Source organism: Chrysemys picta, chromosome 13 (genome assembly GCF_011386835.1).
Source record: "Chrysemys picta bellii isolate R12L10 chromosome 13, ASM1138683v2, whole genome shotgun sequence".
NCBI lineage: Eukaryota > Metazoa > Chordata > Testudines > Emydidae > Chrysemys > Chrysemys picta.
This window is the reverse complement of record NC_088803.1, coordinates 36,099,484-36,126,298: the sequence shown is the minus strand read 5'-3', so window position 1 is coordinate 36,126,298 and position 26,815 is coordinate 36,099,484. Positions and strand designations below refer to the sequence as shown.

Genomic DNA, 26,815 nt, shown 5'->3' with positions numbered 1-26,815 from the left:
AAAGTGCCCATGGTTTTAACAGTATAAAGATCAGAGCTTTCTACAGCTGGAAGGAAGGACTAAAGCATAAGTCTATTCTCCAGGAAGACAGACTCTTGCTCCTTAAATGAGGTCCATGATACAGGCCCAGTGCTTTCTCCTGCAAAGCTGCATTCTGCAAATTCAGCTCCAACACATACACAAAGGAAATCAGCTGGTTTCCAAGATATGGCAGGATGCATGAATGCCTGGACAGTACACATCTCCTTTCAACCCAGTGCACCTCTAACGGGGAAACAGGAAAGCATCAGAGGTTATCCACAAACAAGTGAAATTCTATCAGACTCTTTTTCGGTCCCTTTAGTTTAGGTACAAGGCAGATGAAAAACAGAATTATTAGATTTTCAGGACACTGCATATGCCCATCTGCATGCAAAAATACAATGATGGACACCATGTGACCCTGTAAGTAATGGCAAAAGGAAATGGCCACTTTGTAGCCAATTGATTTGCATATCAGTTACACTGGGCTAATTGCACGCTCCTGTTGAAAACCGCTGTTGTGCCCCACATAATTCAGCTTTTCCTCCCCACAGTTTTAACTCCACTGAACTCTCTTCCGGTTTCATGTTTAAAAATTAGATTTATCTCAGAAATGATGGATCACGTTAGGCTCCAACACGCAGCTTTGCACAGAACATCCCACGACAACTTACCACTCTCTTGAACTCCTCTTCAGTGAAGTCCAGGAACTGCTTAGCTATTTTGTAATCAGTCTCAATTGTAGAGTTCAAAATGAGCGGGCCATCAGAGTTCAGGGAGTAATTGGCTTTATCATTCATAAACCTGGGAAAACAATTTAAAGAGGGACAAATATTAGAGTTCACATAGTTTGTGTTTTTCCAAGTGTAAAATACACTGAAAACCCCCCCACAGTTTTCCATCCAGTTTGGTTTCTTTGTATCCAGCTAGATAAACAAATTCCTATCAAAGTTATAGTTTGCATTCCAAAACTTCACGTTGCTATTCACCCTCCTACTTTTTAAATACAACAACAAACCATTTGTTGGACAGATGTTCAAAGTGCCCAGCCCCACTATCCACTCCAGAGCCAGATAGCAATGCACTGCAATCCAGGGCTTAGCCCCTTGTCAGCTCAGAACAGGGGCCTGAGGCGGGCAGAAGGCTCTCCTTAAAGATAAAAATCTATCAGCATATTTGTTACAGCTCCTCTGAACTGGTCCCTTAGCTGATGCACAATACTCTGACAAATGATTAGAACTTGCTTCTCATGTAGGGTGACCAGATGTCCCGATTTTATAGGGACAGTCCCGATTTTTGAGTCTTTTTCTTGTATAGGCTCCTATTATCCCCCACCCCCGTCCCGATTTTTCACATTTGCTGTCTGGTCACCCTATCTCATGTGAAGTAATAAGGCTGCTATACATAAGTGAAGTCTGAGTTAATTACTTGAAAATAATATATTTAAACGTCTTACTGAATTACTGGGTGTTTCCTAAAGTCTGGATCACATGCTCCGGTGAGGACACTGCACAAAAGACATGTCTATATGTGTAGGGGGGAAAAGGCAGAGTTAGTCTCTTCTATAATAATGCTGCACAGAGAGACAAGTTTTGGTGTTCTCCAGGCAGGGGCTGGGCCTGAAAAGCACCATGTAGATTTACAGCTCGGTGCAAACAATAATGATGATCGTCAAATCCCAGCCTCTGCAATGAGCATTTACTCCCATGCTAGCTGGATATAAACATTTTTGAACGCTTTTTGGGGTTTTTTTTGCTACGTGTTTCTGCCCATGTACAGAAGCCACTTGTCATTCCCACCCCACCCCACCCCAGCCATTCTGGTAGAACAACCCCCATTGGAGGGAGCAGTGACCTATGATATTGCCATGTGTAAATTAAACCTTGGCTAGGAAAGTGACCACAGCCCAGGGGTGAAAGTAACTTACAGGACTTATCGGTACTGCCGGAGTCCTGAGGGGGGCGTGGCTCATCCGGAAGAGGCGGGGCCTCTCAAGATTTAAAGGCCCTGGGGCACCGGCTGTGGCTGGGAGCCCCAGGGCCTTTAAATCAACCCCAGGCTCCCAGCTGCAGAGGTGGCTGGGAGACCCCGGGGCTCAGGGGCAAATTAAAGGGCCCGGGGCTCCGGCCGCTGTGGAGCTCCGAGCCCTTTAAATCCCGCCCCCAGCCCAGCCGCCGGAGCTGCGGGTGGGATTTAAAGGGCTCTGGGCTCCCCACAGCTGCGGGAGCTCCAAGCCCTTTAAATCCCGGCCCCAGCCCGGCTGCTGGAGCTGCGGGCGGGATTTAAAGGGCTCTGCGGGGAGCCCAGAGCCCTTTAAATCCCCACCGCGGAAGCCGGTGCGGTCCGGCACGGCGTACTGGCTCTTGCTGGTACACCGTACCGGACCGGCTTACTTTCACCTCTGCCACAGCCATCTGCTCAGGATGGGTCTATGGGTTAGTTTACACTAAATACTCCTGGGGGAATTCTGCACCACTGCGCAATGCAGAATTTGTCGTAGGGGTTTCTTTAATTCTCTACTCCGCGGGGAATTTCTGTGTTGTCTGTATTGTTACAGACATAGGTGCTGACAGGTATTTTGAAATAAATTACTAAAATAATTGAAACTGGCATGATTATATAGTGTTATTTTGACAAATATAGCCCAGAGCCCCAGGCCCTTTAAACTGAGGCCTGGGCTCTGGCTCCAAGCATCAGCTGAAGATGGTCTAGATAAACATGGCTCCCTTTCCCCAGGGCTGAGCATGACGTGACCTCTGGCACTCAGCACAGAGAGGGATCCAAACTTGTATCCCCTCACCAGCCCATTCAGCCAAATGCTAGAGCCTTGTATGTCTGGTTTCCATCAAGAGCCTCAGCTAAATACAAACTGTGGTGTGGTGGGCCGATTTCACTCCAAATGCTGTCAGCACTTGGACTACAGGTGGCAGCAATTTCACCCCTATAGTAAAGGCATTTATGTCCATGCTCATTATCCAAAGTGCTGACTTGTCATGCAACCCAAACGGGGGCAGATCTCTCACTCTCAGTCAGAACAAGGCAAATGTTACACAACTGCCACCCCTGCAGAATTAGTCATTACCTCAAAATGCATCTTCCTACTCAACAGCTCCCTATAAAGGGCTGGGTCTTCCAGGACATGGTAGCCATGGCCGATCCGTTCTGTCTTCAGAACATTGATTGCCTGTAGAGAATATAAAACATGTAAAGTCTCAGCTCTGTGCAAGGGCCCAACTCCTGCTCCCCAGAGGATCAGGCCGGCCCACAGGAGCTCCTGAGCCCTCCAAGCCCCATACCAGGACTCCAATCCACTGCCTGCATGACATGGGGGCCCAGCTCCTAGGAGGGCCTGATCCTTCCGAGCGCTATACAAGTATATGAGGCTCCATATACGGCTCCCTCTTTGTATGATGCACAGACTCTGCTCCCTTAGAGCAATGGGGGGATTTGGCTCCCAGGGGCTACTGAGTGCTGGGCTAGGATTTGGCCCTAGCTACCTTTGTTCCCTGCATTACAATACAGAGTATTCCGCAACTCTGCTGTAACTTATTCCACTGCCCTGCCCTGGGGTTTCTTACCTCCTTGATGACAGAGGGTGACCCAACCTCCCCAGCATGGCAAGTGCGATGAATGCCACATCTTTCAGCTTCCTGGAAAAGCCCACATGAAGCAAAGAGTGAAAATGCTGCTGTGAGTTTAGGGAGGCACAGAGGCAGGGGCGGGGGGGAGAGATGTGAACAAATTATCAGGACAGCAGCCCCACCACCGACTACTCTCTGCCTTCAAGACAGAGCGAATGCTTCCAACAGATCATTAGGCTGAGAGCTCTAGAGCAGCCAAGCGCTCCAACCCCAGGAGTAACGACTGTGGAGCAACACAATCAAAACGAGAAGAAAATCAATTACCAATCTCAGACAGTGTAGGAGCTGGGTAGGGGAGTGTCTGGGAAGCCCAGCCTGCACTAGGCAATGAAAGCAGTCACCAGCTGGCAGTTATTCATAGTCCACATGCAACGAGTTTGGTGAGTCTCAGTCCAGTCCCTGGTGTCCACATCACACAAACACCCCCACAACTACAAATGTCCCAAGGACTAACTGAGCCTTGGAGACCAACCTGTCCTCTCCTCCCCTTGAGGCACGCTGGCTGAGGTGACGAGGAAGGGGGGAAGCTCCCACTGCTGTGGCCTGTGCTGTATCTGTTCTAGAGAGGAGGGCCTGCTGTCTCGGAAGCTCTTAGCTTGGCACCTTTCATCAGTCTCACTCACACATACACACACAGGTTGCTGTAGCTGTTTTTTATGACTGGATTTTTCATGTGCTTTGTGAATTTTCTATTGGTTTACAGCCACTGCATATCCAGGCTCCGCTCTGAACTACTGGGTAAGACACGGCTCCGCTTGGTATGTTAATAAGAAAAGCCTAGTTGCATCTAAATTTTGAAATTAAATCGAGACTCCCTGTGTCTACAGTGATAGCTTTGTTTTAACACACACTTGTCGTATGTCCTGCACAGAACAGGGACTCAGACAGTTACCCCGAAGGCTGACCAGTCAGGGCTAAGCTTACCCTCCCTTCCCTTCACACTGGCCTTTCACTCGTGTCAGAAACTGCTAATTTGCGGAGTTCTGAGGATGAACAGATTGATCCAAACCCCATATCTATGGAATGACTCCAGCAGGCTTTGGACTGGGCTCTGAACTATCAGAGCGCAATGTTCCTCCTACTGATCCCCATGTTTGATTAAGTAAGAGTCAATGAGAGTTTTGCCATTGACTTCAATGAAGCATGGCAGGGCTCTGAGCAATGTGTTTCAGAGAACCCTGAGTCAGCAATTTAAGACAAAAATTCTGTGCTCAGGCAAAACTCCTGCTGAAGTCTGTGGGAGCTTTGACTGTGCCAGGACTGCAGGAGGTGGCTCTGAAGCCAGATGTCTTAAAGATAAACAACATTTTGTTTTAAACACTATTTTGTTTCCAACGTGTGTTAAATGCACAGGCCAGCTCTCAGGGCAATGACCCCAGAGTGAATCTCCCTGCCTGCCCAATTCCCATCATTTTGCCAGCTCCCTTACCAAGGTCACGTGCATGAAGCAAATTAACCTGATCTACAGCTCGCAGGAGGATCTTTCAGAGAAAACAACTATGTTTATCTCCTCTAACGTCTGTGATCAAAGAGTGCCACGGTCGGGGGATAAGGGGTAGCGTATTGCACAGAGACAACTGCTGCTTTCCAAGATTCTACCTCCAACCCCACAAGGTACCTTCCATTCCATCAGTTCCAGTTACTTGCTCTTTCATTAAGATCCAATGTGTCTGCTCGCTTTTATTGTTCATTTATGTATCCCCCTTTGGTGCACTACGTGGATTAGAAAACAGCGAGATGGGCAGAGATTTCTGTGGGTGTGGTGGGGGTGCGCTGGGGAGGAGGGAAGCCAGGAATATCTCCCCCACCTCCACTCAGGGTATGTCTACACTGCAATCACAGGTGCGACTGGAGCTCGGGAAGACATACGGGAGCTAGATTTAATCTAGCTAGCTCAGGTTCCAGAGCAGTGAAGCTGCAGCAGCGCACAGAGTGGGGTAGCTGCCCAACAATGACACAGGGTTACAGGCAGGTCTCTACAGTCCACACCGAAGCACGTGCTCTCACACCTTCACTGCTCCACGATCTGAAATAGCTGGATTAAAGCTTAGCTCAGGTATGTCTACATGAACTGCAATCACACCGCCCCCGATTGCTGTAAAGACATCCCCTCCACACAGCCTCCTCTGGCTCTAAATAACCCAGAACTTCCTAACCAAGGAGACTGTTCATTTCTCTCTGCAGGCTTCTTTGGTTTATAACATCACTTACCTAGGAGATTAGCACCAGCTAATTATCTAAAGTCACAGCTTCAAGATCTTTACATGGTTTCTCCCCATTATCTCCCCACAACCTACTGCAGGCAATTCATAAACAGAACTCCCCCTACTATCTCCAATTGTAGTGACAGTCATTGACTCCTGCCAGCCAGAGTTTAAATGTCAACACAACTGAAAACTGGGAATGCCGGTCCAAGCGCAGACATCTGATCCCTTCATCATAAGCCTCTCATTTCATAAGTCATATTATCCATGCTACTGTTGGTGTGTGAAGCTCCAGTGTGAGGGCAATTTAGAAAGGGAGCATTCTACTTTCATGCTGGCTGAGAAAGCCTGACAAATTGGAACTTTTGTTCCTTTCGTGTTTCTCTGAGTCTGAATGAGACGCTGACTTTCAGACAAGAACAATTCAAATCCTTTGGGTTGAGAAATTTGGACTTTGAGACCCCACGCATAGCAAGCTAGATATTAATTGATAAACGTATTTTCCATCTTGTTTTATCAGCCTTTAAAATACCTGGATGTAGCATGATAAGCAACTCATTGATTAGTCTTGTATAAAGCAGGTAAAACAATTGCACAAGATGAAGGTACACTGCTTGATTAGTGCTCATGACAAGGAACTTCAGCATGTTAGAAAGGATAAGAAACTGCTACATAAGTAATATCTTATCAATAAGTGCGTAATTGAAAGATGATAGCAAGTGAGAAACCGCACGGATTTAAAAAATGGCACTGGGCATTTATGCAAGGAGACACCGATTGTGAAAGTACACATGCTCAAGGTCATGCAAAACGAAGTATATTTCTTCCAAACTCTCCCCCTCAAGTTTTTGCCTTCACGTTAGGACATTTGTAATGATTCCCATGACAACCACAGATGGCAGTTGGAATATTAATTACAACAGTATACCCCTGAGATATCCCTGATTTTATCTCAACCAATCACCTGACACCAAGCACTATTTTTAAATCCAGTGTCCTTTCAGGCTGTGTTCCTGAGCACCCTCAGCTCCCACTGACCTATGCCAATCATGTAACTTCTTAAAATACAATTACCACTAGAGTCCTAAAATCCTTATATACAGATGGGAGATATTTGCATGGGGCTTCCTTTTTAAGCTACGGTAAAGTAACACGGTCTAGTTAAAAGGAAACAAAATCTCTTCTAATACCATCATCTTAGTTTATTACAATGGAAAAAACTTTGAACATATGTTTACACTCTTAGGGTATGTCTACACTACGGGATTAATCCGAATTTATATAATTCGAATTTGGGAAACAGATTGTATAAAGTCGAAATGTATGCGGCCACACTAAGCACATTAATTCGGCTGTGTGCGTCCAAGTACCGGGGCTAGCGTCGATTTCTGCAGCATTGCACTCTGGGTAGCTATCCCATAGCTATCCCATAGTTCCCGCAGTCTCCCGCGCCCATTGGAATTCTGTCTGATTGATTTAGTTTCTGTGTTTTACTCAGCTGGAGACAGTGAAGATGCACTAGCCAATTTCATCTTTGGTATTGAGTTCTGAGCCTGCAAAGCAACGTAAGCAGGCAGCCCAATGCAGTCACTGGAGCACCCAGGCGGATCTGAATGCAGGATCATTTTACCATCCACTTCACTTTGTGGTTCTGTGCACCAGCCCAGTGCTGCAGAATCAAAATTGTAAATGCATCTGGAACACATTTAAATAAATACATCTCTTTATACTTAAATCATGTATATGCTCTATCATTAATTTAAAAACCAAATTAAAAGCAATATTTCTCCTATGCCAATAAAACACTTCTAGTAATTTTAAGACATGATTTTTAAGTTCTACAGAACATTTTTGGTTTGAACTACTTGCCAGAAAGAAATTGATACAAGATTTTTCGAGAAGCTCATTGAACAAACCTCATAAGCCTTCCTATGCTCTGGGAAGGTCTCAGCCACCAACAACTCATCCCCAGCCAGGTCTATGGCTACCACCGTATTGTTCTGGTATTTCTTACACAGCTCCACCACCTCCAACGACCAGCCTGGAAAGAAGAGCAGCAGGATTCAGGAAAAACATTCCCCCAGGGTCACCCCTGAGCTCTTGTCCAAACCAATGTGGTTGTTCACCTGGCATTGGACAGAATCGGAAGACAGGATTTGGGGCCGGATGGACCATTGGTCCGACCCAGTATGGCCGTTCTTATGACTAGAAAAATTAAGTTCATTTCCAGGATTTCCCCCAAGTTTGAAGCCCTATAAAAAGCAACACAATCCTAGAGCCAGATTTACAGACCAGAGCCAGAGAGGAAGAGCCCCACCAACAAGTGAGCTCACTGCCTGTAAAGTTGGTAGGCATGACAGGTTTTAGCCCTGGTTATTAGGCCTTCCAAGGGGGAGTATCATTACAGGTCTTGACGAGAGCAAAACTCCATGAGTCAGGCACATACATTCTAAAGTGCAAAGTCACAGCGTAATGCAATCTACTGGGGCTCCCAGCTGCAAGCCCCTGCTTTCTCATTATTACAGGTCAGACAAAAGGGGCGGGGATGGGGTGGGCAGAGAGGTCCTGTTTAAAATTGAAGGGTTACGCTCTGGGCATTAAGTGCAATGGCAGAAACATAATAATCCTAAGAGCTAGCTGCTATTGCACTCTTTTCATCCACAGATCCCATAGCGCTAAGTCTAAAAGAGGGTAAAAGTATTATCCCTGTTTTATCGATGAGAAGACTGAAGCACAGAGGAGCAAAGTGATTTGCCCAAGGTCACAGAGCAGGTCAGGACATAAGCCAGCATTAGAACCCAGCTCTCCCGATCCCCAGTTGGGTGTGCTAGTTATTTATGTAATGAGGTATGTACTAACGATGCAAACAAACACCCATCCCAAGCTCTAGGCACCATTTACAAACCCTTAGAAGAACGATCCATACATTGCATGCTAGTTTTCAACTCACTGAGGGCTTTAACCTGGCAACAACATGAACATAAAAATAAAAAAATTAACCTGACTAAACCATCCCTCCTACATGCAGCTAGGAAGACCAAGACCTATATAAAAACAAGACAGCATTTAGCTGGGCACAGGGCAATCATTGCTCAGAGCAGCAGGGGCATTCTGTCTTTTAACATATGTAGAGAAAATGATATTTTCCATACAAAGGGGCAGCATAAGAAAAAGAGCATCAAGGGACAGGATTCTATTCCCAAGGCCACATTTGACTATGGAGGGGGGTGAGGAAGGCCTTTTCTTCCACAGCAATGCATCTGGAGGTGCCAGATGAGATCCCTGTTTACCCCTTTGTAAATATTCCTCTCCAAGTCTAAATTTATAGGAAGCAATTAAAAAAAAGACTCATATAAACCACTTTCTGAGGACTACACAACCACCCAGATTCCCTGAGTGAAAGTGTAAGCCCATGGATAGCCTGCTGTGAAGATAAGCAAGTTTCAATGATGCCAATGGACGGAAACAAGTGGTTCTGCTTTAGAGACAGAAGAAAATGCCACTATCTCTTATGAGATAATGAAGGAAAAGGTGAAAAGTCCAGAGGTGAAGAATTCAGGAGCTCCAGGCGTCTGGCTAATTGGGAGATTTAATTTGGTAATGCTGCCAACACCATGACGGAGTACAGCACTTTCCTCTTAAAACCCTTACTCAATGCGCTTTGGGTTTGTTTAATTTTTCTTGGGGGAAGGGAGAAATCAGAGAAAACTTCTAAAAATATATTAAACTAAAATACAAAATGGGGAGGGCAGACACAAAGGTGTGGTAGGCTGCAAGATTAAATTCAACACAGGTCAGAAACACGGACGGTGGCAGCGGCAGGAGGACAGAAGTTGGGAAAAGCTATTCTAAAAAGAGGGAAGTAGAAGCAGTAACTGACTAGGAAACATGAGGCTTTTCTAGATGTGTCTGTCACCTCATTTAGTCTTTCTGAAGGGCCTTCAGAGTTAAGACAGCAGGGGACACACTTTCTGAAGACCTCTAACAATGCACCTGCAGTACAGCCTGGTTTTCAGGGACAAGGGCTCTGTGGCATAGACACTATAGAGTTTGCATGTGGGCAAACAGATGAGCTGGCAAACCTTGTGGGTGCACATTCATTGCCCCTTTAAAAACACAGCCTGGAATGGCACCTGAAAGGCTCTTGTGTAACTATATGGAAGATACAAGCTGATCACAGTTACAGGAGGGAAGAATAGAGAATGACTGCATTTGCCCAAGTATCAACAATTCACGTTTTAACTGCTCAGAGAAGAGTCTACACACTACCATGCTGAGCATGATGTCTATGATGATAGACAGAGGAACTTATGGAAGTGACCACTCACTACAGAAACACCAGCCGCTAGTCTGGATCGGTTTCCATTCTAGATTTTTTGGACTCAAAGCTGCCAATTCAGCCCTTGGGCTGACCATTTTGGACAAACAGCTCATAGCCAGCAGCATCCTTCCAACAGGCAGCTGTTTTGCAAGTGCAATTGCCACTGCAGATTGTGGGTGTTAAATACACAACGTTGCACTACCCTTCAGGAAAATCCACTTTGCAGTTCCATCAGCTCTAGCACAGGCTGGGAGATTAGAAAGGGAAAGTTCTCTTCCTCCTGAAAATAAAGACAGATGCTGTTTGTGCTGGAAACAAAGCAGCCCCCAGCCCAAATCCTCATTCACCCTTGAAGCTTGAGACTCATAGATTCATAGATTCATAGACTTTAAGGTCAGAAGGGACCATTATGATCATCTGGTCTGACCCCCTGCACACTGCAGGCCATAAAACCATCCCCGCCCCTTCCCTGGACTCTGCTGCTGAAGTCCCCAATCCTGTTATTAGTGACCTCAATCGGCAGAGACCCTCCTGCTAGAGATCCCTGCCCCATGCTGCGGAGGAAGGCGAAAAACCTCCAGAGGCTCAGCCAATCTGCCCTGGAGGAAAATTCCTTCCCGACCCCAAATATGGCGATCAGTAAGACCCCGAGCATATAGGCAAGAGTCTCCATCCTGACCCCTTTTAGCCATTATGCTATTTACCTACCATTGCTTGGTTTTCCTTGACAACTATGTTTTACCATTAAACCATTCCCTCCATAAACTTATCTAACTTAATCTTAAAGCCAGACAAGTCCCTCGCCCCCACCGTTTCCCTCGGAAGGCCGTTCCAATATTTCACCCCTCTAACGGTCAGAAACCTTCGTCTAATTTCAAGCCTGAACTTCCCCACGGCCAGTTTATATCCATTTGTTCTCGTATCCACGTTAGTACTAAGCTGGAATAATTCATCTCCCTCCCTTGTATTAATCCCTCTAATATATTTAAAGATAGCAATCTGAGTTGAACTGGTCCCCTGAGCTCACAGCAAGGAAGAAAGGACCTTCAGCTTCTCCAATAATTCAGAGTCAGTGAGCTGGAGAACTGGAACAGGCAAGAGATGATCAGAGAAACTCTGGAACCAGCCAGAAAGTGACATCATAGTACCCACAGAATGCTTCACTTCGCAAAGCGATGCTTTGTACAGAGCTGAAAGCAGAAGGGGCTTTTCTGGGAACAGGAATCAAGAGGAAACAAAGAAGAGGGATAACAACCCAATATCTAATCTCTTGTTGACAAAACGGATTGATCTCACTCTGCCCTGGCCTAACAGAGGAAGGGAAATCAAGAATGGTTTCTGCTCTTAAAGCCAAATATTTAATTCAGACCACATGTATCTTAGCTAAGCACACAAGCGGCACCACTCTCTGTAGGGTCTTAGATCCACCATATACCCACAGGCAGGTTTCACAACTCCCATGGTCGTACAGGGCTAAGCGACACCAGCTCATGGGAGGCCTGGCAGGGGGTATTAGCATGCCATCATGGACTCTCTGTAGTGCAGATGGAACAGCTATATTCTTCCAGGCTCTCAGTATTTTGCCGTAAGGGAGAAAAGCCTTGGGAACTATTTAGTGACTTCATTTGGTTTAAGATGTGCAGTGAGGATGGGCTGCATTTCCCAAGCAGTACGGGCTACTGGCCTGGCGCTGAGCACCCACAGCTCCCATCCAAATCAGTGGGAGTGACGGAATGCCAGGCACCTTTGGGGAGGGGAGTCGGTCCACATGTAACCAAGGAATATTGGTCTTTAATGTTTGCCAAGTGCTTGGAACAGATAAGTACTAAATTCTAATTACTGCTATTTTCTCAGCAGATAGAAATCAACAAGACCCCCTAGTTCACAGCCATTCCTGACTAAGGCCCACTCTAGTTCCTGAAAGAGGGTATAGCCACTGTGGAATTGACACTGCACTCTACCTTAGCAAAAAGGCCAAGAAGCAGAGATAAGACGTAGAGTTAACAATTAACAGGGGACCTATTGGGCATGTTTTATTTGAAGATCATAAGTACTTACAAGTCAGTGATACTTAGAATGCAGCTCAGCTGCCTAGGATTCAGTCTAGTTGTTTGATTACTTTTAAGACTTGCATAGTTTGGAGCCATTATTTCAAACACAAGTTTAATATGCGTCAGTTCTCAGACTGACATTTCCATCTTCCTCTCAACTCACTGCAAATGTAGGGGGAACGTCTCATTACACTAAGTTGCATCTATTTTAAACAGGCAGGCTCTGCATGACTTAGTACAGTGTTCTCAGAACAATGCCAGTGAAAATTCTTCCCTGAGTCAAGTCGATGGATAGTCCCAAACTAGAGTCTGTGGAACATGTTTGGAAACTAACAAAACTGCCCATCAGGCCCTCATTTTCCAAATTATGTGTACATTCAAATTACACACTTACTCATCTGTCCAATCTGTAAGTGCAATTACCACAGCTGTGCAAGTGCAACAAGTGTGCACACAAGTGATCAGTTAGATATTTAGGCCGTCATTTATGCATTTATTTACTGCCACTATGCATGACCCTTGGATCTTTCAATTTGATTCTGGGAAATTTTAAGAAATATAGGATCATTTCCCACCTTTTTAGATATAGGCCTGCCAGACATTACTAGTACACCTTTCCACAACCCATCTACTAAGTATCCCGAGGCAATTGTTCAGCAAGGATTTCAAAATGTCAGTACAAGCCTTTGTTTATGAAAGGTTACGTTACTGTAAAATTGTTTCCTAGTCTTCCTGATTGTGCTACACCTCTACCCCGATATAACACGGTCCTCGGGAGCCAAAAAACCTTACTGCGTTATAGGTGAAACCGTGTTATATCGAACTTGCTTTGATCCACCGGAGTTCACAGCCCTGCCCCGCCCCACCCCCCGGAGCACTGTTTTACCGCGTTATATCCGAATTCATGTTATATTGGGCCGCGTTATATTAGGGTAGAGGTGTATTTCTAGAATGCAGTAGGTCAAGATAATATAGAAAATTGGCTGACTTACCACATAACCCGTTTTAGATAACTGTATCAGCTGTGGATAAGTGTTTTATTTATAGAAGTCAATAAGTTTAAGGACAGATTTTAAAAGATATTTAGATACCTTAAAATGCAGATAGGCACCTAGTGGGATTTTCAAAAATGTTTAGGCACCTTTCAAAATCCCACTAGGCGCCTGTCTGCATTTTCAGACACCTACATACATCTAAAATTTTGGCCTTAAGTGAACGTGGCTTAGTATATTTCACCTGTTTTTTGGACCTGGTCCTGAACAGAGTATGGAAACAACAGGTTATTTAGTTAGCCCTCATCATAACCAGACAATGGAAGTGCGGTCATTATATAATTGTTCTCCTTGGCCATGGAATGTTTCCAACTCTGCAACTTTACCCGAAGTACTGGAAAGTGCCTTTGTTACTGCTTTTAACTGCTGCTCATTTTTGTTCTATCCGTTTACACTATGCTTTGGGATGCTGGGAACAGCACTATAGGATACACATTTCCAACGCCACCTCCCAAAGGAGTCCAGAAATTTGTTTCATTCTCAACGAGGAGCTCAAGTTTCCCCATCTCTCTCATGGAAGGGGATAATACTGAATGAGGTTCCAGCATGGACTGAAGCAGTGTATTTCAAGGGTTTGGTTTGTTTAATACCAGAATCAGAAGAAGGCATATTATATATGTGGTATTTCAACATATAACTAATAGTCTCTTCACAAGCAACCTGTCTGCCCTGAATCCCAGGTGTAACAAGCAATCCCTTAACCAGGCCACATCTCCTCTAACTCCAGCTGGAGCTGTCCTGCGTCCAGGGCCGGCTCCAGGGTTTTGGCCGCCCCAACCAGCCAAAAAAAAAGTCGCGATCGCGGTCTGCGGCGGCAATTCGGCGGGAGGTCCTTCGCTCCAAGCGGGAGTGAGGGACCATCTGCCAAATTGCTGCCGAATAGCTGGCCGTGCCGCCCATCTCCAGAGCGGCCGCCCCAAGCACCTGCTTGCCAGGCTGGTGCCTGGAGCCGGCCCTGCCTGCGTCACTCTACCCAGCTCTTGGTTTTTATTTTAAAGCTAGCTGCAGGAAACGGAAATGAATGACACCCACTCCGCTTAACCTCCGTTTTGCATCCACAAATTCATCTCTGCAAGGCAGGCCCAATGTTTCTCCCTTTTACACCTTGTATCTTTTCCTAAGGGGCACTAAACACCAGGAGAGAACAGAGCCCGAGGCAGCCATGCAGTAAGCCTGAAAGGCCCCCATGGAACATTTCTCAAAATCCACACTGCCACCACCTGCACATGGGGCCCACCGTAGACACTGCTTCCCTCCTGAGGGGCCCTCTCAACAACACACCAACAAAAGAGTGCATCTTATTGTGCCTGCCCCTCTGATGTAGGTGACATTCAAAGCTTCCCGATGGGAGGAGTGGGGCCATAGAGCTAGAATACATTGCTTTCTTGGCTTCAAACACCTGACATAGATTGTGTGTATTTATAAAGTGACATGTCAGAAATGCCAGAAAGCAGTCTGTGCTGCTCTAAGAGATGCTGCTATCCATCTGATACGCCAGAGCATGTACCCTACCCCATAAAGTGGCTTTGACTAACCTGAGCACAACTCTAAGCTGGTTAGAAATTGCTTTTTGCAGAAATAGGAAAAACTGAGCGGGCATCCTTCAATCTTGAGACTGGGGTGATGTCAGATTTACCCCCTCCCGGAGATAAAAGAGCTGGAAATCACTTAGGGGGTATGAAGAGTGGCTTCTCCTCCCTCAGCCTCTCTCTTCCACCAGCACCTACATGGGAAATAGCCATCACCTTCCCACAGCACTGAGACAACATTCAACCCAGAACTGAGCAACGGATGCTTCCCTAATATTTCCCCAAAGGATCTCAATTCAAGGCATTTCACACACCCCAAAGGGTCAGGAAAGGAGGGAGCAGAGCAGCAGGTGAACTGTAATACATTACTTGGCATATGGCGCATGCAGCATAGAATAGACCTGGCTTTGATGTTGAAATCCCTTTCTCCATCCTGTAATCCCTGATTAACGAGGTGAACCACTTCATCCGGAGTGAGGTCGCCCCTGCGGGAAGAAAACTTCGAAGTTAGCTAGCAAGCTCGTGAGGTTCGGCACCCCAGCAATCCCAGAGGAAGAGAAACTACTTCCTGAACGGTAACATCACTGAGCTGGTTGTATTATTGCTGTGGGCTGTTAAATTCAGGAGAATCCAAACACTGCCCAACCAATGTGACCACACTGGCAAAATGCTAGAAAGCTAAGGGCCACATTTATATCAAAAAAGGAGTATACTGCAGCCACCCCCATGTTGAACACTGGACCAGCCCCCTCAGAGCAAGAGGGAGCATGGTCTGCCAGGAACTGTAGTTTCAGGGCCAGATTTACAAAGGTATTTAGGCACCTAGTAGCATTTACAAACGTGTCTAAGCAGGTTAGGCCTCTGACTCCCTTAGGCTCATCTGTGAATCTCCCTTTGCGCCTATGTGCAGCACTAGACTCCTTTGTAACTGAGGTCCTCAGTGACCACATCTGTTTGGAGGACAAGGGAGGCGGCACTGCTGAGCTGCGTTGGATGCATGTTGGCCAGAGAGACACTTTCACAAACCCCGTGATAGATGACCGTATTTCTTTAAGTAAATGAATGAGTTTACTCAAAGGAGGAACTTTTTTCTTTTCTCTTTTTTTGGGCCAAAAAGTCTTAAGATCAGGGCTGGCTCCAGGCACCAGCCCACCAAGCTTGTGCTTGGGGCGGCACCTGGAGGGGGGCGGCACGGCGCTCTGGCCGCTGGGGAGAGCGCAGCCCCGGCCGGGCTCTGCGCCCTCCTCCGGGCGCTTTGGACGCCGGGGAGAGCGGAGCCCCGGCCGGGCTCTCCACCCTCCTCCCGGGGCTCCGGCCGCCAGCGGAGCCGCGGCGGGCTCTCCGCCCTCCCCCCGGTGCTCTGGCCGCCGGGGAGAGCGGAGCGCTGGTCGGCTCGCCGCCCTCCCCCCGGAGCTCTGGCCGCCGGGGAGAGCGGCCCGCAGCCAGGCTCGGCGCCCTCCCCTGCCGCACTGGGGGCGGGGGGAGGCTTTTTTGCCTTGGGCGGCAAAAAAGCCAGAGCCGACCCTGCTTAAGATGCAGAGTTTTGCACTATCCTGGCAGCAGTGAGCGGAGTGACACAAAAAGCAGCAGAAGCCTCACAGCACGTTTTCTGAGAAATCCCAGAGGTCTCCTTGCAAAGCTCGGTGCTGGTTTAATTGGCGACACACTGTTCTAAAGACCACAGATGACATAGAAAGATAGACAGAGCTACAAGGGCTGCTCCCAAAGGCTCAGCCCACTAACTTTGCTGGTAGAAAATGTTACATTTTGGATGGGGGGTTGGGGTGGGGATGTGTATCTGAACTCTGGTGACTTCTTGAAAGAGGAGCAGCTTAAGCCAAAAATCTAACAGCTGTTTCCCACATGGACAAGACAATGCCCTTGGGGCAAGTTACCAGAGGAAGAACATTTTTAAGGGGGGAAAAAACGTGTATACATGACTAATACTGCATTCCAGATAGAAATAAAAGATGTGCTGTCTCCCTCCGGTCCTGAGAGCAAAACTAAGTTCTCCAATTGCTGGTCAGTGGCTTTTGTGCAGATCTCAGCGTTCTGTGTTGGAACAGACTTACACTTTATGGATTCACTCACTCTTTTTGGCCCCATGGAACAGGCTGAACTTTGCAGTTGGCTAGGAGGTGAGGGCTGTACCTGACCTCAACATAGATGACACCTTCTTTTCCTTTCATTTCTACAAACTCATAGGCTATTCTTCTCACAGCATCACGGTCCCCCCTGTAAAGAAAAGAACAGGATTAGTCTGATTTATGAGTTCTCAGGAACCTATGCGCTGCTGATCAAAAAGATCTGGAGGAGTGGACCTGCTGAGGGTCTGAATGCTTCCCAAGAGGCACCCCAGTCTCACCAGCACATGAAAACTCATCACGCACTTAGAGAAACTAGAATGCAAGAGTCCTTTGGCTTGGAAGCGACCTATCTAGTGAGTCATTTAGCTTCTCTCCCTGCATGGTGCCAGGACTGACTGCATCATCTCTAAACCAGCTGGGCAAAAGCCTACTCCCTCAATTCCTAGGAATCAGTGATTTTTTTTCTGATAAGCAAATAAAATACCATGATGTTATCAATCATCATTATCACAGTAAAGGGAAATGAACACATTTTGTAGCTTAGAGCAGGGGCGGGCAAACTTTTTGGCCTGAGGGACACATCAGGTTTCCGAAATTGTATGGAGGGCCGGTTAGGGGAGGCTGTGCCTCCCCAAACAACCAGGCGTAGCCCGGCCCCCGCCCCCATCCGATCCCCCCCTGCCTCTCGTCCCCTAACGGCGCCCCTGGGACTCCTATCCCATCCAACCCCTCCCTGTCCCCTGACCACCCCCGGACCCCGCACCCCTGACTGCCCCCCTTGGAACCCCTGCCCCATCCAACCACTCCTTCTCCCTGACTGCCCACAGAACCCCTGCCCCTTACTATCCCCTGCCACCACATCCAATCCCCTCTCTCCTTCCTGACTGCCCCCCGGGACCCCTGGCCCCATTCAATACCCCCATTCCCCGCCCTCTGACAGCCCTGACCCCTATCCACACCCCCGCCCCCTGACCACCACCCCGAACTCCCCTGCCCTCTATCCAACGCCCCCTGCTCCCTGCCCCTTTACCACACTGCCTGGAGCACCGGTGGCTGGCGGCGCTACAGCTGCGCCACCCAGAGCACCAGGACAGGCAGCCATGCCACTTGGCTGCAGCCAGCCAAGCCCCTGCGCAGCACAGAGAACCGGGTCACACAGCGCAGCTGCAGAGCCACGGCCTGGCAAGAGCTCACAGCCCCGCTACCCAGAGCATTGTGCTGGCGGCAGGGGAGGGGGAACAACAGGGGAGGAGCCGGGGGCTAGCCTCCCGGGCCAGGGTGTGGCCCGCCGTCCAGAGTTTGCCCACCTCTGGCTTACAGTCTCCTGCGCAAGCATTCTCAGGACTATTCATGGCCCAAATTGGCAATTCTAGCTTGCAGGTGCCTGAGACCGATGAGAAACTTGCAGTGGTTACCAGGAAATAAGTTACTTACGCAATGGCAGGCATGTAGAGAGCAAACTTTTCTAGAAACTGGGTTAGAGTGAGTGGCTCTGTGTAACTGATGTGCTGCAAGAGGTCTTCAACAGTGTCACCAGGGAGCGGAATTCCTCTTTTCCTAGAAATCAATACACATTTCACTGACAAGGATTTGGGTTACACCTTTATTTAGAAACATAATCCATACTGCTGAACCTGCTTTGAGTCTACAGCACGGGCAAAAGATAGCTCAGTCTTTTAAAAAATGCCTCACATATATGCCTCAGGAGCCCTGGATAAGAGAGGAGACTGATCTCTAGCAAAAATGCAGCAACAACGGACCCAGAATTAGTTAAGTATTACTCTTTCCATGTTGCCCTTTCCACTATGATAACACATCGTTTGTCCAATTTAAATGACAGACATCTCCATGCCATGCCCTACATTGAACACTGCCTTCCTGAGCCCATGAACAGGCCCTTATCCTATCCTCATTCAAATCCTTCCTGAAGGCCTAGCTCTGTCTATGGTACACTTAACTACAGTGGGCTGGATGCAGGGTAATTTGGGATCATCTACACATATAAAGATATAAGACTTAGATGCACTAGACTGTGTGGAAGTCAACGTATGCACCATAAAAGGTGGATGAGTGCAGTCAAGCCTGGCAGAATTCAAACCTGTGCTTTTAGGGCGCCTAGGCAGGGATTGCAAACACAAGTTTTAGAGCACCAATGTAGAGTCTCTCTCATGTGTCACTACAACATTGCATTATTTGGATGTAGTCAAATTGAGTCAATCACCACCCAGCAACTTTATTTATTTGCGGTTTGATCTGTACCAAGCAGTTTTCGGGTCATGATCACAAGCAGCAATCTATGCTTGGGGCCAGATTTTCAAAGCAGACTCCTAGACTGGCCCCACAAAATGCTGCCTCTGCACAAAAACCAGCATGCGTTTTTGCTCTACCCTGAACTGAGTGCTATATGTTGGGAGTGGTAGTTTGTGTAGGCTCCAGCTTTACAGTAGATATGAAAATAGCTCCAGTCACCTCCATTTTATACAAGCGTGGGGCAGCCCTGGGCTCCTGTCAAGTTGCAAGCACAGTTCCTTTAGGTGGGTGAAGTATGGACACTCCAGTCTACAAGAGTCAAAAGAATCCCCCAGGTAACCATAGAACCCGATCACCCACATTGCCATAGGGAAGAAGAGCTCCAGGGAGTTAGATGTGTTAATGAATCCCTCACACATTAGGATACCTATCCATACACTGAAATCTTTAACCCACTCCTTTGCTCCTACGATATGTATAGATGGGTGAAATCAAGGGCAATTCTTACACAACATACCAAAGGGGCCTCCAGCAATTAATGAGTGGGATGTTCTTGATGCACCTTCTGAATATTTATCTTGGCTGCATCACAGAAACTATTGCCAATTCAGAAGGCACCTTAGCCATGGCCTGAGAAGTAATTTTTTTCCCCCCACACAAAATTATTTTATCAAATCCTCCAATCAATCCATCTTAGATGATGCCACTTCTGTTCCATTTTTACTGGAAATTGCTTTCATGGCTAAAGCCCCCTCAACTATGTTGAAGTGTTATTTGTTGGGACATGGGAAAGAACCTGCAAAGGTTGACTCTAACAACCAGCCTTATCATGACATTCTTGATAAGAGGGATTTCTGCCATACTTTGGCAAACAATGCCAGACTTCTAATGTCCTTTACCTTTAAATGAAACTTCTTGCAGGTGTGAAAGTTTACGTTTATCTTGTTTAAAATTATAGAGCCAGGTCCTCAAGTTGTTAATTATTTACCTTGTCACTCATCAAGTGTATGTGTCAATTAACTAGAGTTTGCCTCCCCGACAGAGCCCATCTGCTCCTTCTTGCTAAAACGAGCAATGAAGCCATAGCGCTGAAGATTTTTCTTGGCAATGGGTTACATCTCGAGCGAGGCAACTTTTTTTGTGCAGAACCTTTTTTTTCCTGCACAGAACCCTTTTTTCCCCACTCCAAAACAACAACAAAAACCCATAGAGTTGGGTCGAATTTGGTGTTTTGAAACTTTTTTTTCCTCCAGCTTTTCTTCATTTTGGAATTTCCCTCAATTTTAAACAGATTTTAAAACTTTCAAAATCAAAACCAAACGTTATGGTTGACATGACGCAAACCTTTTTTCCCCCAACATTTCAGTTTGGCAAAAATTTCAAAACATTTTTTGTATCAGCTCAACCCAAAACAATTTTTTTCAGACATGCTCCTGAACTGAATATCCAATTATTCACACAGCCCTAATAATACCATCTGGTTTTGAGATGGCAAGACAGGACCAAACAGAAAATTTACACTCAGTGCTAAGAGAGAAAACCCCTGCTGAAAACACAAATACTAGCATTAGTATTGCAAGTACAACTGACCCAGCCAATAGCTTTCTGCAGACCAGGGACTGGCAGTCAACTACAAGGGACAACCGGTGGCAATGCTCATGCACCAGGGTTGTTTGCGCTTTGCAGAACTCTTGCAGTTATTAACGAGACAGAACACTGCATTGTTTCAATGGATATATTTAGAAATGGACTCATAACTCATTCTTTCTAAATCTGTTTTTAAGCCTGACCACAAAATCTGTTTCCTCATCTAACCTGCTCATGTTGTTGTCTATAACTCTGCTTGGTTTGTGGCTTGTGAGCATAAGGAGAGGGGCACTAGGTCACTGTTTGCTTACATATTTGACACCAATTCAATCCAGTTTCCCTACTATACTAGTAGAAAGTGGTCAGTTCTGTGCATCATGCACTCAGTCACAGTGCTGGTCTACACTCCGACTAGGACCACGCTCGTGACAGCCGTTCGTTATTTGCACATTTCAAGCAGAGTTTCCCCGATGGGTATGGACAGAGAACTTTTTGCCTGAGAACTGGGTGGAGACATACAGCGATCTATAGGACAGTTTGGCTGGCAGGGCTCAGTAAAAAAAATCCTTATCTTTGTCAGATAAAACCACGTTAATGGAAAGTATCATAAACATAATCGTAACTAACACTGGTCTAATCAGCAAGGACCGGGCCAAATTCTAGGAATTTTCTTTTTTAAACAGAGGTGCCTCTGTCCAGGAAATCTTTACAAATCAAAGCACCCGGCTAAACACACTGAAGCAAATTGATTTTTTTTAAACAACTCACTTGCCAAAGTATAAGATTGTTTCTGGCTTAATGGCTCCATCCAGGTGAACATGAAGTTCTACCTGTAATTAAAAAAAAAAGAAGACAAAGAACACACATTCATATAACTGTGAAAGTAATCTCTGGATCAGAAGATGCTACAAACAGCCAGTGTTGTGGAGTCACAAGATGGGAGCTAAAAGAGAAAACATAGAAAGCTACTCAATATAGAAAAGACATTTGATAAGTGTATGGTGTGTTTGGGTTTTTTTAATGTCTGAAAATTGACAGAATTGGATTCATTGTTCTTCCTGGAAGTCACATTTTTAACATTCCTTTACAAGCAAACTCTTTTTCCAGGAACCTTAACACTGCTCAGGAAATTGTCCTACTCATATTTGGTCCCATAATGAGTCCCATGATGAGTTGGGGCGGGGAGGAGACTTTGTTTCTAACCTGCTCCATCTTGATATTAATAACCTCTTAAACCAGTGTCTTTAAGCCTTTCCAGACTACTGTACCCCTTTCAGGAGTATGATTTGTCTTGTATCCCCTCGTGTTTCACCTCACTTAAAAACTACTTGCTTACAAAATCAGAAATAAAAATACAAAAAAGTGTCACAGCACACTATTACTGAAATATTGCTTACTTTCTCATTTTTACCATATAATTATAAAATAAATTAATTGGAATATAAATATTGTACTTACATATCAGTGTACAGTGTATATAGAGTAGTATAAATAAGTCATTGTATGAAATTTTAGTTTGTACTGACTTCGTTAGTGCTTTTTATGTAACCTGTTGTGAAACTAGGCAAATAACTAGATGAGTTAATGTATCCCTTGGCAGACCTCTGTGCACCCCCAGGGGTACCTGTACTTGAGAACCACTGTCTTAAAGTCTGACTAATTCTGATTTCTGCTTGCTGAGAATGCCTTTCCATAAGCACCTCAGTTTCTCAACCAAAAGCTACTCTTGCTTTGATCATGTTTCAAAATGGTGTTTTAGTTTAGGCCCATTACACGTGAGACAATAGCCCAAATCACCTTTAATTCTAACCCCCTGCTTGCCACATACTTTCAGAGAGAGAAATAATTTCCGCCAGGAGGAAGACCTCTTGGAAGATGAAAGACTGGTACCTTTTCAACACTTGGTGGATGTTGCAAATTATTTAGGAGAAAGCTGATAAACATGATTTGCAAAGCACAAAATTAAGAGGAAAAACCCTAATGATAAGATGTTTAAGCAATTGTGTGTGCAAATACAATTGTTCTGGGAGCCCTGGGAGAGAATGAGACTTGCAAAGGAAAATGGGTAGAAGTTCTCAAGTTCATCACAATTATCGAGGAAGAATGGGATGAGATATTATAATTAACTCCAGGCATGTGGAGAGGAGAGAGGCACAGCTTACACCTTTCTTTATAATAACGGTTCAGAGTCAATATACCAGTGCTTAGAAGCAAATGTAAATGAAGACTCTTCTGCACCATGGGCCTCCCACAGAGGCTGTTTCCCATATCTCCTGGGATCATGTTCTCCAAAACTGACTTTTTGGAAAAAGTGAAAAGCATTGAACAGATTCATTTTATTGAAGTTGTTGCTACATTTACTAAGTCATTAAGGGAAATTTCTCGTCTTGCAGACTTGCACTGATGGGAGCTGTGCACATAATTCTCTGCAATCTCAAGGAGAAAACACCCCTGAGTTGTTTTTAAAATGTTATCCAGACCAAATGAATCATTTAAAAAAAAAATCACAACAGGCATTCAGCATGGAGATAAGTGAGGATAGTCATAGTATGAAGAGCACAAGACCTTGGTTTCTACATGTCAATTGTGTCCAGGTCTTTCTGACAACTGCATGGATTGCAATGTACCTACCTTGAAACAAACAAAGAGACTCTCCTATGAGTAGAGACTTAAGAGATCTGGGCTGTTCAGTTTAGAGAAAAGATGAATAAGTAGTGACTTAAGAAAGACCATTCAGACAGAGAAGGCAAATGTTTGCTTGTTATTAATAGGAGAGATGAGGACATTCAAAGAAATTTTAAAGGCAATAAATTTAAGACTGAGGGAAAAAATGTAATGCAACACAAATTTAACCTGTTGAACTCACTGCTACATGATATTGAACTCAAGAACTTAATAGGATTCAGAAAAAGACTGAACATTTATGATAATAAGAATAACCACAGTTACATTAAATACTGTAAAAAAGAAGAGGTATAAATCCTCTTGGCATCAGAGCATACACCAACCAATAACTGACAGGGGTTAGAAAGAAACTACCCCTACAGCCACGTTATTCCTTAATTGTCCATTTCAGGGTTTCTTGTACCTTCCTCGGACAAAGTGGGTACTGAGCAAAGTAAAAAACAAGAACTGGACTACTGGTCCAATCTGATAATTCCTGGTACTCTGCATCAAAGTAGTGGGTTTTGGAGTTTGCTCTGCTCATGCCCATCCTGCTGTCTTTCAGGAGTTCCAAATTTGTGGGCCAGTCACTGAGAAAGAGGTGCCTCCTGCATATAGGGGTTGCCACCAGTCCAGGTTTTCCCAAGATTGTCCCTTTTTTGAAGTAGCTGTCCTGGGAAATCTCTAAGAGTGCTTGATATGCACTGCCAGCTGTCCAGTTTTGTGGGCTAAGGATCATCCCAGATGTCCCATTTTTTCCCACCTCAGAGGTGGCGACCCTATCTGCACATGAGTCTGATGCAAGGTTCACAGTCCCATTGGAACATGCCATTGCAACAAGCCATGGTCACATGGAGAGCTTTGAGTGAGACTAAAACCTGGAATTTGAGCCAGTATTACATCAAGCGCCAGGGCAGACAGCAAAATACTGGAATTATGGGCTTTTAGTGGCCCGAGTTGTTGGACAAACAGACTGCTCCATTCAAAACCAACTGCAGCTTTCAGTTATAATCATCAAGCCTAGATGTCATGGATATATGATAACTGTGGCTAAGTACAAAGCATTATATCGCATGACCCTATACATACTTTATGACCTTGTGTAAGGGAAGGATAGAACTGCTCATCTTTAGCACTGCCCTCAGGATTACAGGCAATGCTTTTCTCTATGCCCCAATTTGCAAATCCCTGAATGGGACTGGATCTAGTTACATGAAACATCACTTCTCCAAAGACAGCTTTGATCCACTGTCGACCAGATGTCATGGTGACTGAAGTCCCCCATTAGAACCGGGGCCTGTGATCAGACAATTAGTTGTCCGAAGAAAGCCTCATCTACCTCATCCTTCTGACCCAGTGGTCTATAGCACACGCCTACCACATCACCCTTGTTGCTCTCACCTCTAAACTTAGTCCAAAGACTCTCAACAGGATTTTCTCCAGTTTCAAACTGGAGCTCTGAGCAATCATACCGCTCTCTTACATACAATGCAACTCCTCCACCTTTCCTCCCATACCTGTCCTTCCTGAACAGTTTATACCCATCCATGACAGTGCTCCAGTCATGTGAACTGCCCCACCGAGTTTCTGTTATTCCAATCACGTCATAGTTCCTTGATTGTGCCAGGACTTCCAATTCTTCCTGCTTGTTTCCCAGGCTTCTTGCATTCGTGTACATGCACCTAAGATAACTAGCTGATTGCCCTACTTTATCAGTATTAATCAGGAGGCTTAGGTCACCATCCCCCAGAGAACCTAGTTTAAAGCCCTCCTCACTAGGTTAGCAAGCCTGCCTGCGAAGATGCTTTTCCCTCTCTTCATTAGGTGGATCCCATCTCTTCCTAGCAATCCTTCCCAGAACAACATCCCATGGTCGAAGAATCCAAAGCCCTCTCTCCGACACCACCTGCGTAACCACGCATTCACCTCTACAATTCGACGGTCTCTACCCGGGCCTTTTCCTTCAACAGGGAGGATGGACGAGAACATGACTTGCACCTCAAAGTCCTTTATCCTTCTTCCCAGAGCCACGTAGTCTGCAGTGATCCGCTCAAGGTCATTCTTAGCAGTATCATTGGTGCCCACGTGGAGAAGTAGGAAGGGGTAGCAGTCTGAGGTCTTCATCAGTCTTGGCAAACACTCCGTCACATCCTGGATTCTAGCTCCAGGCAAGCAGCACACTTCTCGAGTCTCCCGATCTGGTCGGCAGATGGATGACTCCACCCCCTTAGGAGGGAGTGTGACATTGTGCAGTCTATATGGTTTTATAAAAATATGATAAGTGAATATAATGTAACTGGGATATGCTTCATGCAAAAGGTCTCTTGTAAGGTATCATTACAAAGCTTATAATCTACTGAGTGTGATCATCCTATTTGTATGAATGTACCACTCTTGTATCTAAAACTAGAAATATAAAATATAACTCTGAAGGCCTATTGTAATTATGCAAAGTGTGGACCATTAATGGTGGTTTGGAATCTTGATGACTCCCATTAACCAGGACCATTGTCTACAGATGGCTCTGTTTTACCTGTGAGTCTTCCTGTATATGTGTGTGCTGGCAAGTGGGTAACGAAGTCTTGCAGTGACATGTGATCATGTCACCTGAACTGGAATCCATCTTTAACCTGGTGCTTTTCTAGTGAGGGGGGGTGGAAACCCAGAGGGACAAAGGGTTCCCGCCTTATGCAAAAGATATATAAAGGGGTGGAACAGAACAAAGAGAGAGAGAGAGAGAGAGAAGCCATCATGAAGAATCCCCTAGCTACCACCTGAGCTGGAACAAGAGCTGTACCAGGGGAAAGAATTGTGCCCAGGCCTGGAAGGTGTCCAGTCTGAGGAAAAAACTTACTAAAGCATCTCTGAGGGTGAGATTATCTGTACTCAGTTTGATTAGACATAGATTTGCGCATTTTATTTTATTTTGTTTGGTGACTTACTTTGTTCTGTCTGTTACTACTTGGAACCGCTTAAATCCCACTTTCTGTATTTAATAAAATCACCTTTTACTTATTAATTAACTCAGCGTATGTATTAATACCTGGGGGAGCAAACAACTGTGCATATCTCTCTATCAGTGTTATAGAGGGCGAACAATTTATGAGTTTCCCCTGCATAAGCTTTATACAGGGTAAAACAGATTTATTTGGGTTTAGACCCCATTGGGAGTTGGGCATCTGAGTTCTAAAGACAAGCATACTTCTGTGAGCTGCTTTCAGGTAAACCTGCAGCTTTGGGGCAAGTAATTAAGACCCTGGGTCTTTGTTGGCGTAGACGGGAGTGTCTGGCTCAGCAAGACAGGGTGCTGGAGTCCTGAGCTGGCAGGGAAAACAGGGATAGAAGTAGTCTTGGCAGATCAGGTGGCAGCTCCCAGGGGGGTTTCTGATCCAACCCGTCACAGGGTGT

General features: G+C 45.7%; 2 protein-coding genes across 9 annotated transcripts in view; both read right to left on the bottom strand.

Moving 5' to 3' along the window:
* LOC101942120 (adenosine deaminase-like) overlaps nt 1-26,815 on the bottom strand; it is a 67,696-nt gene that overhangs the window by 34,841 nt on the left and 6,040 nt on the right. For 4 of the 8 annotated variants that reach the window (XM_065565919.1, XM_065565918.1, XM_065565916.1 and 1 more), the window contains 9 exons: nt 21,512-21,573; nt 18,341-18,463; nt 16,911-17,054; nt 15,189-15,304; nt 7,783-7,907; nt 3,600-3,671; nt 3,104-3,205; nt 1,478-1,545; nt 696-825 (listed from right to left, as the gene is read on the bottom strand). In XM_065565919.1, the coding sequence (XP_065421991.1) occupies nt 696-825; nt 1,478-1,545; nt 3,104-3,205; nt 3,600-3,671; nt 7,783-7,907; nt 15,189-15,304; nt 16,911-17,054; nt 18,341-18,463; nt 21,512-21,573 (942 nt within the window). The remainder of the gene's footprint in view (nt 1-695; nt 826-1,477; nt 1,546-3,103; nt 3,206-3,599; nt 3,672-7,782; nt 7,908-15,188; nt 15,305-16,910; nt 17,055-18,340; nt 18,464-21,511; nt 21,574-26,815) is intronic. The other 4 variants (XM_065565923.1, XM_065565921.1, XM_065565922.1 and 1 more) reach the window with 1 other exon arrangement.
* ADA (adenosine deaminase) overlaps nt 3,154-26,815 on the bottom strand; it is a 75,635-nt gene continuing 51,973 nt past the window's right edge. The window contains exons 12-13 of the transcript XR_010592264.1: nt 3,600-3,671; nt 3,154-3,205 (exon numbers count right to left, since the gene is read on the bottom strand). The gene's annotated coding sequence lies outside the window, so the exon portion shown is untranslated. The remainder of the gene's footprint in view (nt 3,206-3,599; nt 3,672-26,815) is intronic.